General features: G+C 41.6%; 1 protein-coding gene across 1 annotated transcript in view; it reads right to left on the reverse strand.

Moving 5' to 3' along the window:
- Positions 1 to 16,996, reverse strand: part of PCSK2 (proprotein convertase subtilisin/kexin type 2) — a 109,333-nt gene that overhangs the window by 20,664 nt on the left and 71,673 nt on the right. The window contains exons 6-8 of the mRNA XM_061356252.1: positions 13,030 to 13,106; positions 5,845 to 5,933; positions 2,997 to 3,172 (exon numbers count right to left, since the gene is read on the reverse strand). Coding sequence (XP_061212236.1) covers positions 2,997 to 3,172; positions 5,845 to 5,933; positions 13,030 to 13,106 — 342 coding nt within the window. The remainder of the gene's footprint in view (positions 1 to 2,996; positions 3,173 to 5,844; positions 5,934 to 13,029; positions 13,107 to 16,996) is intronic.

The raw sequence follows: 16,996 nt of genomic DNA on the forward strand, positions 1-16,996 counted from the left end.
AACGGGAAAAAGAAGAGGAAAGCTAAGAAGATAAATCAGCCTTCACCCACTTGGTTCTGGCTCCATGGCTTCAAGCCATGAATACAGACATATAAACCAGGAGTCTTTCAGTTTCTGCAGTTTTCATCTTATCATTATCAGGTGACTAGTTAACCCTAGCATCCCAGCAGCTCTGGAAGGTGGACCTCTAAAGGACATGACAGTGAAATGGAGTCTGGGAGAAGGACAAAACTCTTGCCAGTGAGTTTCTTCCTGAGCCAGGTTCCCAAGTGTGATGATAACAAGGTAAACGTTACCTGTGTCTGCCAACTCAGTTAACTGCACATTTCCTGTACAAATTCTGTATCACTCCCACTTACTTATTTTTAGTTTATTGCATTAGAAGTATGGATATTAATCGTGCTCTGTGCAAGAGATCTGACATTTCCTTCCAGGACATTTGAAGGTATTGCTTTTAGTTTAATAACACATTTTTATTCCCAGCATGTTGCTTCCTCCCTGCCAATATTCCAGCTTCATCACTAATTTGTGAACCGTCACTCTGGTGAGAATCAGCTCTAGACTGAGAACAGAAATTCCTACATTTATTTGTCTCTCTTTAAAAAAAGGGGGGTTTATTCTGAAAAAAATGATCAGAAACTAGGTTTACATTTGTATGGCCAACAGAAAATTTGATTCACGTGTTCTAGATCTAAACTAGGTAAAAGGGTATTTAACCAGGTAAAAGGCTTGTTAGTTTTGCTTTGGATGCGGGAAAGTCTGTGGTGTACTTTTCAAAGCACCATGGAAAGTACCCACCATCCACTGACATCTTGAAATACCTCTAGAAAATCTGGCTCTCTACAAAAGGAGAACAAACTATACCCCAAAAAACATTCTCTGACAATAAATGTAATAGGAAAATGAGGGTAGATAAAGTTATGATCCCAATGCAAAGAGGTTTTCTGGGGGCGGAGCAGTCTCTTCTTTTGTGCAGGTATTGCCAGGAGATAGCTGGGACACTGGCACTATAAAATTAAGTGTAACTGTCCCTGGACAACAGTATCTTTCTTAGGTAGGTAGGACCCAGTAGTATTCATTCTCTTTAATTCCTCAATGGCTGTTTGACAGAACTGGTTTAATGCAGGCTCTCGTGCTCATTTTATGTTTTCTGATAAGGTACAAGAGCAATCCTCCCCAAAGTGCAGCTCAGCGTTCCTTTCTCCTTCACAAACACTCAACCTAAGATCTCTGGGCCCCTTCTGATCTTAATACTGCAGTATATTTCTTAAAGAGAATCACAAATGTTTCTGAGGAGAAGGCATTAAAAAAGTAATAAACCAAACAATCCCAAGTATGGGACTGTGACCAGACAAGAGAGGAGAAGAGAAAAACCCTTTCTCCCACATTTAACCTTCAAAAAGACTTCTATTGACAGTGTAATTCCACAAACTGAAGCATATGGTGATAGGATAGCAAGTTAATGAGAAGATCTCTTAAATACCAAACTTCAAAAAAGCATGACTACAATTTAAAATCTGCTTCCCTTGAGGGGTAAAATACCTTTATTTAGTTTAGTTTGCATTCCCCTGCCAGGGTTATTAGTGTCTTTTCTGTTCTGCATAGGAGGTGAATAACACAAATTATATGGGAATTCTTCTATATTCAGAGTTTATTCTTCTCCAATCAACCTTAGTGGGAGAAAGATCAAGTATCCACTAACTGTAAGACATAAGGTGTTGCTAAAAATATATCAACTGTGTCACATACCTAAGAAATATTCTCCCCAAAACAGGAGTATTTAAGGGCATCTTTATGGAAACACTAGATAAATGAAAGTAAATCATGAGAAAAAACACAGCTGATGTCAATATGACTTCAGAGGGACTTTGAGCTGGTCAGAGGTTTGTAAAGTTTATACTACAAAACTGAGCAAACTCATGAGAAATTGGTGACAAGTCTTCCTGTGTTATTGCAGTACATTGCCAGTTTTATCGTCAAGAGCATGAAGATGACTATAATTTATCTGTTACAGGCAAAACACTTGAGGCTCCAGATTTGAGAAAGCTTTAGATGCTTCACTACTTACCACAGCAGTAGATTTAATTATCATGTCACAAAACATGGTAAACTGAATGTGCTTCTCACAGCGAGGTGGTGATGGAAGAGTGGGAGAAACTGGCACGAGTAAGAGGAAGAAATAATTTGGATGGAAAAATGAGTAATTGCAGAGCTCCCACACAAAACCACCTCAGATGTTCTGTGGAATTTCAAATCTTTTCATTATGGAAACCCATCTATGATCAGTCAAGGGGAGGAGGTTCATTCCCTACAGAATCAGAGCAGCTGCATGACACAAAAGAGACGGAGACAGAGCCATGCAAAGTTTGTTTGTTCTGGGCTGATTTGTTTTCTTTTTGAGTTGTGGCACACATTTTACTCAATCTTCTAACAGAGTACAGGTTTAAGAGATTCCAGAATGATAGTGAGTGTCTTTAACACAGACCACAGACTGTTCCTAGTAGGAGGTGGAAAGGTGGGAATAAACAAGGAGGCTCCTGCTACTGGGGAATATATTACCCCATGGACATCTGAACAGTTGTGGTTCAACCACAGCCATAACAATGACCTGAAATATACTACAAATCCAAAACAATAATAAAATTGCTAGCCAAACAGACAATACGATGCCAGTAGAACAGCTGTCATGTTTCAACCTCGGCAATATTTGCAAGATCAGGCTCTTCCATTTCCATATGAAAAGCATATGTAAGCTGATGAGAGATAAACACAGCTCCATGCAAGACAGCACTGTACCCTTAGAATATCCAACAAAAGCAATGCCACAATATTTCAGACACAACATCAATGGACCTTCAAAAGATGGGACAGTTGACACAATTGCACTGTGTTCTGCAACATCTGTAGGAGGACCACGTATCCCCAAGTCACTGGTTTCAGCACGAGTGTGTAATTATCATTCTGCCCCAGTATCCAGATTATTTAATAAGACTTACCTTGTTCACACCATCTGCCATTGCTTGCAGTGTTAGCTCTCTAGGTCCATCCACAGTCTTTCCATTATCAGTTGGTCCCCAGCTGGCACTATATATATCTATGACTTGAGGCATATGACTGATAGAGGAAGCCTCAATAATGTCTGTCATAAATGGCTGGTCAAGCATTCGAATACCTGTAGATTTAATCAACATAAACATGAATTATATATTACCCAGCACAAGATGAAATCTCAGCACCTGGAGACATCCCCCAGTTACAGGTATTTTAATTCACTGGCAGTTGCACCTACTCACTCACCAATCACATTTCACCAGAGTGTGCCTACCCAGCAGGATTACAGCATTGTAGCGTGTCCCAGAAAGACAAAGCACCTAATTGTCAGCTTTCTTATTACATAGAGTTTTCCATCTATTGTTTGAAATCAGTTTTAAAACGGTAGCATTCAGCTATCTCAGCATTTCGTAGCATTTAAATAATACTAATAGTATTTAAAATAGTATTCTGTAACAACTAGGGAAATCCAAGTAAGGCCTCCTTCATCTCTAATTTACACTCAGGAATGTGTCGACACTTCATTACTTTTTCCAAGTACTTTTTCTGTTTATTTTGGTTCTTTTACAGAATTTAATCAGAGAGGGGAAACACACTATGTAACAATTTCCTGGAAAAATATCATTGTGTCAACATGCAGACACAATAGAAAAATATGGCCAGCACTTAAAAGGAAAAAAAAGCAAACTAAAACCTGCTTCCTTTAACCCATACTGTAGTAAAAGTCAAATTAAATCATACAAACCTAGGACATGCCAACTTCGTAAAACCTCAAAGTGCTGGCCATAAAAAAGCCAGAGCGTGACAAAGACAGCAGTGGAAGCTCTTACACCTATCATTCCCCACACATAGGACAGTTTCATTGACAGCCAATCTCTTGATGCCTTTTAAATGAGACCTGAGTAACCAGCGATACATCCCAATTCTCACTTGTAGCTTTGAGTTGAAATTCAGTTTTCCCCCCAGTTTTAGGACACAGATGGAACAGAAATTGATACCACAGTGCCAAACACTGTGAATGGCAGCAAGTACCCTGATTCGGAAGCCAGTGCTTTTACTATAGTTAGTAAAACCACATGTCAAATGCGAGGCTGGAAAAAGTGGTATAAACTTCAGAAAGAAACCAGATCAGATGGATACTCCTGATCTGCTAATTCAAGCTAGAAATTATGAAGTCAACTCAATGAGTGAGAAATTCCTTCACATGCTTGTAAAATGAAGATCTGCATTGAAACCACAGAATTAATTACTGACCCTGGAGAGGTGGAGCAATGACAGAAAGAGCCAAACCACTTGGTCTGACTTCAGGGCAAAAAAGATGTACAAAAAGCAAAACACATGATGCCCCAGATCCTTAGCTACTGACTTCCAATGCATAGAATCACAGAATCCTAGAATGGTTTAAGTTGGGAGGGACTTCAAATATCATCTAGTGACAACCCTCCTGCCATGGGCAAGCTCAGCTTCCACTAGACCAAGTTGCTCAAAGCCTCATCCAATTCCACCTGCAAACACGGACAGCAAGCCATGACAGTGGCAGACCCTCAGCTCTACCCAACTCCACGTTTCCTCTGACCACACGGTGGTGCTCCAGGTGCACACTGCCCTTAGGGAGGAAGGCTGTGACTTTTCAAAATCTTTGGGGATTTTGCTACTAAGTGGGCATGTATGGAAGATTATTTGTAGGCTGGTGGTCATCAGAAATGGCCTCAATTCACATTCCTCTAAAAGTAGCTGTTGCCAGAACATAAATTTTGTGAAATGTCCCATCCCTGAAGGGGACGTTACCATTCCTCAAGAAAGGGGACAAGCCCTAGACCTGCCCAGCCAGTTACTAAATCCCTGTAATACTTCTTGGGGTTAACAGCTTAGCAAACACTGCTTGGCGCCCTTCTACAGTAGAGATTCAGCTTTTGATCCTGTAGGTGACAGGTGAAATATGGCCTTCCCTAAATCTTCTGACACTCCAGTGAAAAAGAGCCTTGACAAGCAGAGCAGAACTGTCCATGCACACACACACTGTGAACCATTCCCGGGAAGCAGCGGCTGCATCCACACGGGTGTTTTGATGTAGGTTGGGGAATGAGAGTGAAATTCATAAGCATCTACCTCTGCCATGGTTCTCATGGTAGTCTTAGAGAGGGAATATTGAATTTCTTCAGACTAAACTAATTCAACACAAGCTGAGAGCCTAACCCACTTCTAGCACTATATTCAGTCTATCAGTGCAGACAAGAACTAATTGTAAGTAAAAATACCCAAGAGACCCAACATGTGAATGCTGGGTACTAGGTACCGCCCATTTCATTCCGTTCATCTGCTCCTACCACTCTGCATCCCTTGTTAAAATAAAGCAAACCAATGACTGCAGAGATTTACAGCACTGCAGGCCCTGCCTGGCGAGAGCCTAAAGAATAGAAGCAGCATAGGATTTGCCTTTTCAAACAGTTTCTAATTGCAGCAGGAATTTAGATTTTACCTCCTGCAAAATGAGATTTGTCACAAATGATTCTGCAGCTATGCAAGGAAGAAACACTGAAAATTGATATACCAAAAGGAGCTGGCTTAAGAAGGAGCAGAGTTATTCCTCTCTTATTAAAGAGGCTATATAAACCCCTCAATTGAAAAGGCAAAACCATGGAGAAATTCCTCTCCTCAGCTGCTGTGAAAAGTAATAAACACATGGCCCAGTGCCAACCTGCAGTCCTCTCCTGGGCAACGCTCCCTGTCTCCACAGTTCTACCTAAGGCAGAGTGGCCTAATGACCCTTTACACCTTGAGTTACTACTGTACCTGCCACCTTGGAGTTGTAGGCAACTCCCACGCCGCAGATGTTGTTGTTGGCAGCAGCAGACACCTCTCCTGCACACCTTGTCCCATGGCTGCAAAAGGGAAGAGGGAGACATCACATGAGCCCCAGGTAATGCATGTGCTGAACTGAGCTGGATCTCCGCAACCTTTTCTTTGGCATCACAGTGCTTCAGAGGAGAAACATTCCATGGCAAAACATTGAGTGCTGTACTTGGATGCATGGATGAGCTTATTCCTTCCTGAAGCAGGAGATAACCAACCTCCCTTCCACAGTATGCTTGCTCTAAGGTTAACATCCATATTTACACTTCATTTAGCTTTAAAGTTATTCAGACCTTTTTAACTCATAGAATCACAGAATAGTTAGGGTTGGAAAGGACCTTAAGATCACCCAGTTCCAACCCCCCTGCCTTGGGCAGGAACATCTCACACTAAACCATGTCACCCAAGGCTTTGTCCAACCTGGCCTTGAACATTGCCAGGGATGGAGCATTCACAACCTCCCTGGGCAACCTATTCCAGTGTCTCACCACCCTTACAGTGAAGAACTTCCTCCTTATATCCAGTCTCACCTTCCCCTGTTTAAGTTTGAACTCGTTACCCCTTGTCTTGTCACTAGTCCCTGTCCTGGGTTTAGCAGTAGCAGTCAATTTTTCTCCTTGGTAGCTGGCACAGCATTGTGTTTTGACTTTCAGCCTGGGAACAGTCTGGAGCTGTCTGGCTGGGTTTAATCCACGACAGTCCCTAATGAAGAGTCCCTCCCCAGCATCCCTATAGGCCCCCTTCAGATACTGGAAGGCTGCTATGAGGTCTCCACGCAGCCTTCTCTTCTCCAGGCTGAACAGCTCCAACTTTCTCAGCCTATCTTCATACAGGAGGTGCTCCAGTTCCCTGATCATCCTCGTGGCCTCCTCTGGACTTGTTCCAACAGTTCCATGTCCTTTTTATGTTGAGGACACCAGCACTGCACACAGTACTCCAAGTGAGGTCTCACGAGAACAGAGTAGAGGGGCAGGATCACCTCCTTCGACCTGCTGGTGACGCTCCTTTTGATGCAGCCCAGGATACGGTTGGCTTTCTGGGCTGTGAGCACACACTGAAGCCGGCTCATGCTCATTTTCTCATCCGCCAACACCCCCAAGTCCTTCTCTGCAGGGCTGCTCTGAATCTCTTCTCTGCCCAGCCTGTAGCTGTCCCTGGGGTTGCTCTGACCCAGGTGAATCTCTCAGGTTCTGCCTTGCTACCAACTAACAGTCACGAGAAACAATGCAAAACACTGTAAATAGTGAAAAAATAAGATCAGTATTAATGAAAAAATAAGATCAGTATTAATGCTATGAAAGAGGCGGGTTCAGTATCAAGCTGAAGTAGCAGAAGGGAGCCACAATGGTCACTTCCCACCCCAGCAGCAGAGCTGTGGCCTGGCTAACCAGGCCCATAGGTAGCTGGACCTAAGGGCATGTGCACCCGTCTCTTTCAATGCCTAATTCCCAGGAGAGCTGACTAGGTGCTTCAGCTGTCAGCTCACGGAGCTACTGCTTTCTGCTCAAGTGGGAAATGTCCCAGCTCTCACACAGAGGTCCAGGTTTGGGCTGACACACGGCATTTTGAGAACACTTGGCATCTCTGAAGTGCTGTTAAGAGAGACCTTTTAACTGGCAGTGGCTCTGAGGCAGTCCTGAAGGAAGGAAGTTGGCATTTTCCTTTCTCCTAATTCATCACAGAAATTAAGCTACAGAGAAAATAAATATGGACAAATATAACCTAGTTTTTAGAAAATAGCAAGCAGCAGAGGAACTAATGAAACCTGTGCTGCTGTCAGGTTTTTGTAAGTTTAAGATGCTGAATCAATATAAATCCATCTTGCTGCTCACATCAATCCACTCTGTGCTTTAAAACTGTGCATTAAAACTGGCATTGCTCTTACAGACGCATGCAATTAGCAAGTGCTGTATGATAAAGCCTATCTGGAATACCAGATAAACCATTACAGGAGGCAGAAGAATTGTGTTGTTTTAATAACCTTTTTTCTTTCTCTCCCTTTAAGCATCTCTTGCAAAGGTGAGTGTAATATTAATAGAAGAGTGAGAAGCAACACATTATTTTTCCTGCTGTACTTGGAAGAATGCATTTTTAAAGGCAACTCCATGAAGGAAAAGAGTGGCCTTGAATGTACACACTGATCGTGAAAGGGTGAAGATCTCCTGTGACTTCCTTTTACAAAGGAAGCAGAGAGGAGAGGGATACAGATTTCTTATTCAGCTACTGGAGAGATTTCTTTCAACAATCAAGCAGGTTTTCCCTCATGCCCTTGTTCAAAGAACTGTGAAAAACATATATGGTTGCCAGGCATTCATTATCTAGTCACCTGTGGGCTAGCTACAAGCCACAGAGCACAATAAATGGCTCTGTTTAAAATTTGTCTTGGCTGATGCTGGGCTGCAAAGCCTCAGTGACACTGCAGGTGAGCTCCTCCTCTCACAGAGGGAAAGAACTGTATTAGGGCCTTCCTGGTGAAACGATTTTATCTGAAGGTCCTTTCCTCCACCTTGCCTCTCTGCAGCGGCCCACATGATGGAGGCTGCAGGTCAACATGTTCCAGCATGGACATTGTGCTGCTGATGGGAGAAGAAAAATCACATGTGATTCAGTGGAAATACATTTGGCTGAATTATTAATGGCAAATAGCAGACTTTTCCAATTTAGACCTATTTGCTGTTCATGTATCATTGATAAACCCATTGTGGTTTGTATGAAGTGACCCATGTCACGGGCACAAATCATAGCTTTTCTCTCCAACATTCACCTTTTCACTATTATTTCAACATTTATAACTAGAGGATAGAAAACAATTAAGAATATTTTTACCTGTGAACAAGTTACTTCAAAGGTAAACCATGTATCAGCACATAGAGCAAGTCATAAATTAGCACGTGGAACATTTTCCATGAACATCATATAAATGCAAACATTTTACATGAACATTCATAATACTAAGGTGGGAGAGGGTGATTCAACTGAAAAACAGTTTTGCCTTCAGCCGGCTTAAATGACATACCTGTACAGGTTATGAAAATTTCAGTCTGCTTTGTCTTTGAAAACTATTTCTATTTCTACCACACACTGCCAATGCTATTGTGTCTATCAACATTTTTTTTTAAAGGAGTCAGGGATTTTCCTGGAGGCTCCTTTTCATCTGCTTTAAAATCCTTCTGCAGACAGCAAGGAACATAACCCATCCTTCCTAACTTCAGCTGTCTGCAAGGGAAAGCTATGGAGAGCTCAGTCTCAATAGCTGGGAGGATCTGCCTATCTTGATCTCTTCAATTGCTTGCACTGGGCAGCAGTTAAATATGCAAAGCTCAAGGGGGCACTTTTGTGGGGCAAACACTATCCCCTTTTCATTCACATGACATTGTCAACTTCTGATCATCTGAGTGTTTGCCCAAGGAAAAGCATCCTCCTGTTTTGGGGAACCTGTCACTCTGCCTGCATCCAAACACCCCAAGAACCAGCAGTAGTGTTGTAGCTCCTCCTTGACACTTGCGTTGTCACACTGGGTAGAAAGAGCTGCTAAATCTGTTTATATAAATTCTCAATTATTATGTCGTTTTCATTGTATCGATTGAAAAAATGAGGGGGAGGCAAGCAGGTGGTTTTACCCTGTTAATAAGAGCTGTCTGGAAGCCAAGAGGAGCTCTTCCCTTGATTCAATAGTATTTTGTTTGGTTCCATAGTAAGTAAAGGACATAGTAAGTAAAGGACATTTTTACCTCTGAAGAATACAGGTTTACAAGATAGTGAATAATTTTTGCCCTACTAACTAACTCTTATCTGAGAGAATATACAGAATACAAAGGCTACAGGAGTGGCAATAATTATTGGCTATTTGTACCATGGCAAAAATCTCAGGCAGTTCCCAAAGTGGTTCCTAAAAACAGTCTGAGTACTGTGGGGCTGCCTCCACTTTTGGGAATGGGGCTTGGTTCAGGTTCCTTCACACTCCCATTGCTTCTCAGGCTCACACACAGCCCTTTCCCCATATTGTACCCAGTGTCCCCTGTCTCAGCTTGGTCCCTAGAGTGTGGGTCTGAACACAGTCAAGCAATCAGTAGGGTAAGCACGGGAATAAATCTCTTGGCTGCCCAGTCATCTATGTGCCTCTCCCCGTAACAGGAGCTAAACAGCCTGGCTGCAATCTTCTGCCTGAAGCACCACACTCTCCCCTTTCAAAACCCACTATACTTGGTTTCATAGGCCAGTGGCTATGAAAACCAAATACGAAAACCTAAGTGTTAGATGGAAATGCCAATGTGCTTGCAGCAGCCTTAAAAAGCCCAAAGTGGAAGGGGAATCTGTGCTTACAAGAAGAGCAGCTGCAATTAATGAAATACTCCATACAAAAACCTCTCCTTCTTTTTCTTAAAGTCTAATGACACTTTGCACATGCAGCTGGCAGCTCACAAAAGCCCCTCGGTGAACAGCCCTCTGCTTGTAGTTCCACAAATCACTTGAACTGCTCAAATAGAAATGTATTCTTTATGGAAAAAGGGGTATTATGCTATCCTATTTTGAGTGTGATCCTCCTGCATGCATAAAATTCAATGGGAGATATATCAATGACTGCAAACTGAGCAAAATGGAGCCCTTATTGCAGGTTTCTCTTGTCCATACACATCCATGCAGCTACACATATAAACAGACAGCCACAGGCAGACAGTTGTAACCTACCAGTAATAATACATCAGAAGTTATGATAATAGCTTATATATGAGCTCATCAGCCTGATTAACAGAAATATGCAGAGAAAACCATAGTAACAACTACTCCTGAACAGGTGAATGTGGTGTGATGGTTTGCATCTTAGCCTGGAGAAAACATGAAGCCTTCATTGAAGCCTTCTTGAACTGTGCAGGCAGGAAAGGGATGCTCTACTGAATGTGCTGCTCCTGTGACTTACCATGCAATGCATAAAATTCCCTGTCTCACTATAGAAACCTCAAGGTTCATGAGAAAGAATGTGATACTTTCTGTATGTATATTTAATTTTTTTTCCTGGAATGAATAATGAAGGAAATCTGCAAAGCTATTCCTACATTTCTCTCCTTGTCTTGAGCTCCCCATCCCCTCAAGAAAAGAAACAGAAGGAAGTGTTGGGAGTTCTCTGAAAACCCGAACCATGTCATTCCCAATAATTACAGATCGGGTGACTGATGACCATGCTGCTCACTTTCAATTCTTCACACAGGTGCCTCAAGTTAAGTCAGAGGCATCTAGGGCCAGAGACTATAACCCCTGCCACATCCAGGACACTTGAGGCTCATTTTAAGAGACTTTAGGAGGTAATTCTGCCTCCAGGGCAACCTTAGAGAACACGTGAGATCTGGTAGCTGTGCCCCACTATAAAATATTTGATAGCAGCACAGTCAGTGTTAATGGGGCTTGGCAGAACACACTTAGTTTTATGAAGATCCACACTGAAAATGACAGAAACTACCATTACCCACTAAAGCTAAATTTAATTTTCCTCTGTGCTGCTTCAGAGCTAAGTGGTATCTTTCTCCTACAAAGATCCTTTGCATAAATAAAGCAAGAAAGGCATCAGACCTTTACAAATTAGAGCCCTAGACTTTCTCTGACTTTCCATTCACTAATTGGATTCATATTAGTTTAAAAGTGTTAGATGTCCTTTCCCAAAATCAAGGAGAAATCTCACTGGCATCTTGATTTGATTGAAAAATGGCAAGACTGCAAAGGAGGACATCACAGCTTCTAAATGTGTTTGATCCATTCCAGGAAGCCTGCGTCTGAGGTGGAAGCACAGCTGCTCCCCTTCTTTGTTGTGTCTCACTGACAGAACTAAGATTTATTTCTTTAGAAAGAAAACAAAAACACCCCACACAAAACTCAGAGGCCATCCATGCAGCCAGAGTAAGTTAGAGATGAAAACCACACTCAAATATACATTCCAAAATCTCAGTGGTGCTGCTATGTAAATGCTGTCAATATCAATTCTATCTACATCTAGAAGACATTTTGAAATTTCACTGAAAATATCCTAAACCAATTCTTGCAAATCCAAGCCAGAACCTGGCTGGGACCCTGGGGAGAATGCTGCAGAGCTAGAGATGCGAGATGCTGAGATCACCAGGTAATAAACACACCTTATAGGTGTACCTTGGACTCTGCATCCTTGACTACATTAACAATTCGCTAGGAACCTGACAGAAAGGGCTTTTTTATGGGACAGAGGCAGAACTCAAGATACACCTGTGGTTTTCAAAAACCCTGTCTGAATGTGCTTCTGTTCCAGTCTAAGAAAAAATGAGTTTAAGGAAACAAAAAAGAAGTCACACTTTCTAAAATCTGAAGCCTTTTCTTTAGGGCCTCTTTATTTATACCATAACTTAAGGACCAGACCTTCTCTTCCTGGAAACTGCCTAAGGTCAGAACACACTGAAGGAGGGCTGAGTCTTGATAAGTCATGATGCATTCAGGAGAAATAACACAAGAAGCACAGCAGCACTGCTGTTTCCAGGTTTATGAACACAATAGAACAGGTTCCCAGTCCGTGTACATCGACTTCAATTCCTCCAGTAGTTAGAAATATCTCAGAATCAGCCCTGAAACGCTACCCATGCACACTGTCCTTAAATCAAGGTGAAAGATGGATGATTCAGAACTTTATGTATGGTCTAATTGTTTTTTAAACTGGTCATTCTATGCCATGTTGTTTTATGCCTCTTGGTCTACAACTGGATGCAAGGACCTTTTTCCTCCAAAGCCTTTTCCTGTCTCTAGATTCCTCCCTTTAAAATTAGCTAGGTATGATACTGCCTCAGACACAGCAGACAGGAAACCAATCTATAGACTTGTGTTACTGCAGTGCCCTAGGATAGCTGACAGAAAAAGGTACATGGTTATCACCCACTCAAAAAATACAAATACATACTCTTATGAAGCAGCAGCTTCATTTATGATGGTTATTCAGTGCTATTTAGAAGTTACATAAGAAAATTAAGTCATAAGTAACCTCTAATTTTCAAGCAGTAGTGAGACTGCACCTTCTGTTCTGGCAATCATTGAATTCAGCAGATAATACTACCAAATACTTATAACCTCTTAAGCAAAGCAGAGTGAAGAGCAGGCTGATCAAAATCCACCTACCTGTTAAACCAGTCATCTGTATAGCGGGGGTAGGGGAAGGGATCGTTACTGCTGAAGTCGTAGCTGGCTTTGGCATTCTATAAAACACAAAGAAGTTTAGTAAGTCAGCAGAAAAACAATATGCAGGGCAAAGTGGAACACAGACTGAAGGGGGAGCTGAGAATCATTAGGAAACTGTTCTCTTCATTCTGTGAGATGCATCTGGACACAAACTGGTCCCTGCTGTGCTGTGCCATTTCCCATGCCAGCAAGTCTGGGGAATGATGCTTTCTGGAGAGCAAAGCATCCTGTGGACGACTAATACTTCCAAACAGTGTGGCTAACTGAAAGGTGGCTTCAGAGCTCAGATTACTACTCAGGGATTGTTCACCAACACTTACAAGAGTATTCAGGTGTTAACACTAGTTGGTATGCCAGGAAAAAGGTTAAATCCTATTTTCCAAATGGTGTAAGTGACCAGGCACTTGGGTTTTCCATCAGAGAATTCTTTTTGAAAAACTCATTTTCAGTCCAATTCAGTCAAAACTGTGTCATTTCTAAAAACATTTCAATGCCTAAGGATGTAAATTTCCCAAAATCCAGATGTGAAAACTGCATTAATGGTCAGCATATCCGCCTGAAGATCTCTTTGCATAATCTCTTGTCTTTTACTTGTCTGAGTAGCTTCATAAATGTGGCTCTCAGGCACTTTTGAAAACGCTATATACCATGTCCCTGCTTTTCATATAAATCTAAACCATTCTGGAATTCGCTGTATCAGCAGAGTTAAGGACACTCAGCAACTTTTTGATGCTATATCTGAGAAGGAAATGGAAAGTTTCAGAAAGTCAAGTGCCATCTTTTTTCTTCTTTCTTAATGAAAAAATAAATGAGGGTGACTGAAAATTAAGCTTTTAAAAATATTTAGAAGCTTCATCTCAAGTGCATGTTCACAGAGTTTATCTTTTAATAAACACCATACTCAAGGAACATAATTATGTTAATTCTTAACTAATGTGTACTCGTATTCTTTTTAAGATTTGGCTGAGCATGCTATTGAAGATAATTTGAGACTTGTGGCTGAATAGCTTTACTCCTAAAAACCTTCCCCTTCAGCAGATTCTCAGTTCCTGGGGTACAGGAATAGACAGTCCATTGGTATCACCAAAGTCTTTGGTTTTGGATTCAAAACCCCTAACTCCCAAAAGCTTGTGCCAGAATGAAACAGACACAACACTGTCCTTGATCCTTGGAGAATGAAACTAAGTCTCTTTGTGTGATTCTTCGGTGATTGCTTCAGAAAACCTGGTTGCTTATAGTCAGCAAAGATAATAAATAATTCTGCAGCATTTCAAGGGAGTAGAGTTTTACAGAATGGATACCGCATGGCTGTTCTTGATCTCAGATACAGCTGAATCCCTTTGTGAGTATCCTTATTAATCCCTCTATATTTCCAAACTAAGGCCCTGATTTTCTGCCTGAAGATGCCTTTCAATAATGTCAGCTATAGCCACAAATTCTCAGTGCTTCTAAGTCTCTGTGCCCAGATATATGTTTAATTTACCTCTTTTAATTACCACAACTGCTTACACAGCACTTTGAACAGCACAGATTCATACAAGCTAAGAGTAACCAGAACATGACTTTTCAGCAAGGGAAAGAAGCGGAACTGGACAGTGATCTACACATCATGAACAGCACAGAGAAGGTGGATGGTGAGTTATTATTTACTACTTCTCATATACAACAACGATTGGGAATCCATAGAAATGACCAAAGGGGAGATTTAGAAGCTGCAGAAAACAAGTAGTTTTCAACAGAACATGTGATGAGTTACAAAATGTATCGTCCCTTAGCAATACAGAAGTTAAATGAAATGAAATCAAAATGTGGTTAGACAAACTGGAGGTAAATCTAGCAGGGGTATTAGATGCTTCGTCCTTCTCCAACAATCCATAAAACTTCGAATGCTAGAAACTGGAGGTAATAATCATGTAGATACCACACAGACTTGGCGACCATGATGCACACAAAGCATCCTCTACTGGCTGCTGCTGGAGGCAGGTTCACAAGCTGGTTTGGGTTGGAAAGGACCTTAAGATCATAAAGTTACAACTCCCCTGCCATAGGCAAAGATGACCATGTCACTCAAGGCTCTGTCCAATGTGGCCTTGAACATTCTTTGGGAAACCTGTTCCAGTGCAGTCCTCTCTAAATAAAGAACTTCCTTATATCTAACTTGAACTTCCCATTTAAGTTTAAACCCCTTATTCCCTTGTCCTATTGTTACACTCCCTGATGAAGAGTCCTTCTCTGGAACCCTTGTAGCCTCCCTTCAGATACTGGAAGGCTGCTATGAGGTCTCCATGCAGCCTTCTCTTCCCCAGGCTGAACAGCCCCAACTTTCTAGCCTGTCTGTAAAAAAGAATTGAGCCAGTCAACAGAATATCCAGTCCTGTTCTAATAAGTGCAGTATCTACTCCTAGCAAGGAGAAGCAGGAGAATCACATCCTCTGGTAAAGTCAAAATAGCAGTGATGACTGAGTAATTTCATTAGCAGATAAAACTTACACAGTCTCACAGAATCTGGCTTGGCAACCTTTGGAGAGAAATGCATTTCAATCACTTTCTCACTTTCTTAGATTTAAGAAATTTCCGTGAAGTACTGCATTGGACTAGACCTGGCCTGGAAACCATGCAGGCTGCAAATAACTAAGCTTAGTTCCAGTGGTTTCTGATCACTTCTTTCAGGTAGGTATGGTCTAACTCAGTACTAAATGTCATTAGTTCACTATATTGCCAGCTTCTTGTTCAGCCAGAACTTCTGTTTTCACTCTAAGAATATTGTATAGATTAGAATTTAATCTCAGTCATAGGTCAGCTGTGGGGTTTTTCCCCATCTGGAAGAAATACAGTCTTACATAAATAGACCCTAAGTTCAAACTGGGTCTAGGGATGCTGGTTTTTCAGGACATCATCAGATGTGCCAGCACCTCATGGCAGCTATCAAGGGCTCCTGACCCTAGAATTCCCTTGTGCAAAAATTATGACCAGTAAAGCCCTTCTAGCTGTGCAGAGGTACCTCTTGTGTCCAGAGAAGTGACAGTCAAAGGGATTCCAGCATGAATGATTCGGCCACTCTGCAGCAGACTGCAGCTCTGCTGTACGTCCCATACAATCAAATGTCAGCTTATGGAAAGGTTGCTGTAGTCAGGCTATAAACAAAGTTGTGCAGCACTCTCCCACATCCTGTAGCTCTTATTTGCCTGATTTTGGATCACTGCACTCAAAGGAAAAAGATATATAATGTAACAGGAACCATGCCTGCAAAACAGGCAAAATTAAGAAGAATTCTTGGAAAGAAAACAACTGCTGACTGCACAATTTATCTTCATTAGGGTCTTTGAGAAAAGACAGTGAGTTTCAGCTTCATGAAGGAATATTCCACCCACACTATGGAAGCAGTGGAATGGGTAATGAAACGGCAGCGACAAGTACAAATGGTCTGCTTCAGGTTCCTAATTTAAACATCAAATCCCCAAATATCTAAACCTCAACCTTTTAAAATATTATTTTTTTTAAAGCATAAACCAGTGACAAATTGAATCAAGTTTCAAAACTGGACTTAAAAGAAAACTGCTTCGGTGGATAGTTACAATATCTAATCTGTCATGTGTTTCGGGAAGTGAATATTAAAATCTGTGGTTTGCCATTCTCCTCCACAGGCTGGGCTCCCCAGCAGGCAGCAAGAGGGAATTTATTGCTAACAAGGAGATTTAATAAGGGAAGGAACCCAGGAGGTAGCAACCAAAACCAGTGCAGATGAGGATCCGCAACAGCACACTGAAATGAAAACATTCTGCTTTCCAATTCAGATGATTCTGTTTCCAGGGCAGTTACTTAGACTTGAAGTGTCTAATATTTGGTTTTCAGTGTCAAAGGTAGTTGCTTGGCCTTCTTTTCCAGGGAGCAACTTAAGCCACCAGTC

The sequence above is a fragment of the Neopsephotus bourkii genome, unplaced genomic scaffold (assembly GCF_033783945.1).
Source record: "Neopsephotus bourkii isolate Nb327-2 ecotype Australia unplaced genomic scaffold, CSIRO-AGI_Nbou_v1 NB_845, whole genome shotgun sequence".
NCBI lineage: Eukaryota > Metazoa > Chordata > Aves > Psittaciformes > Psittacidae > Neopsephotus > Neopsephotus bourkii.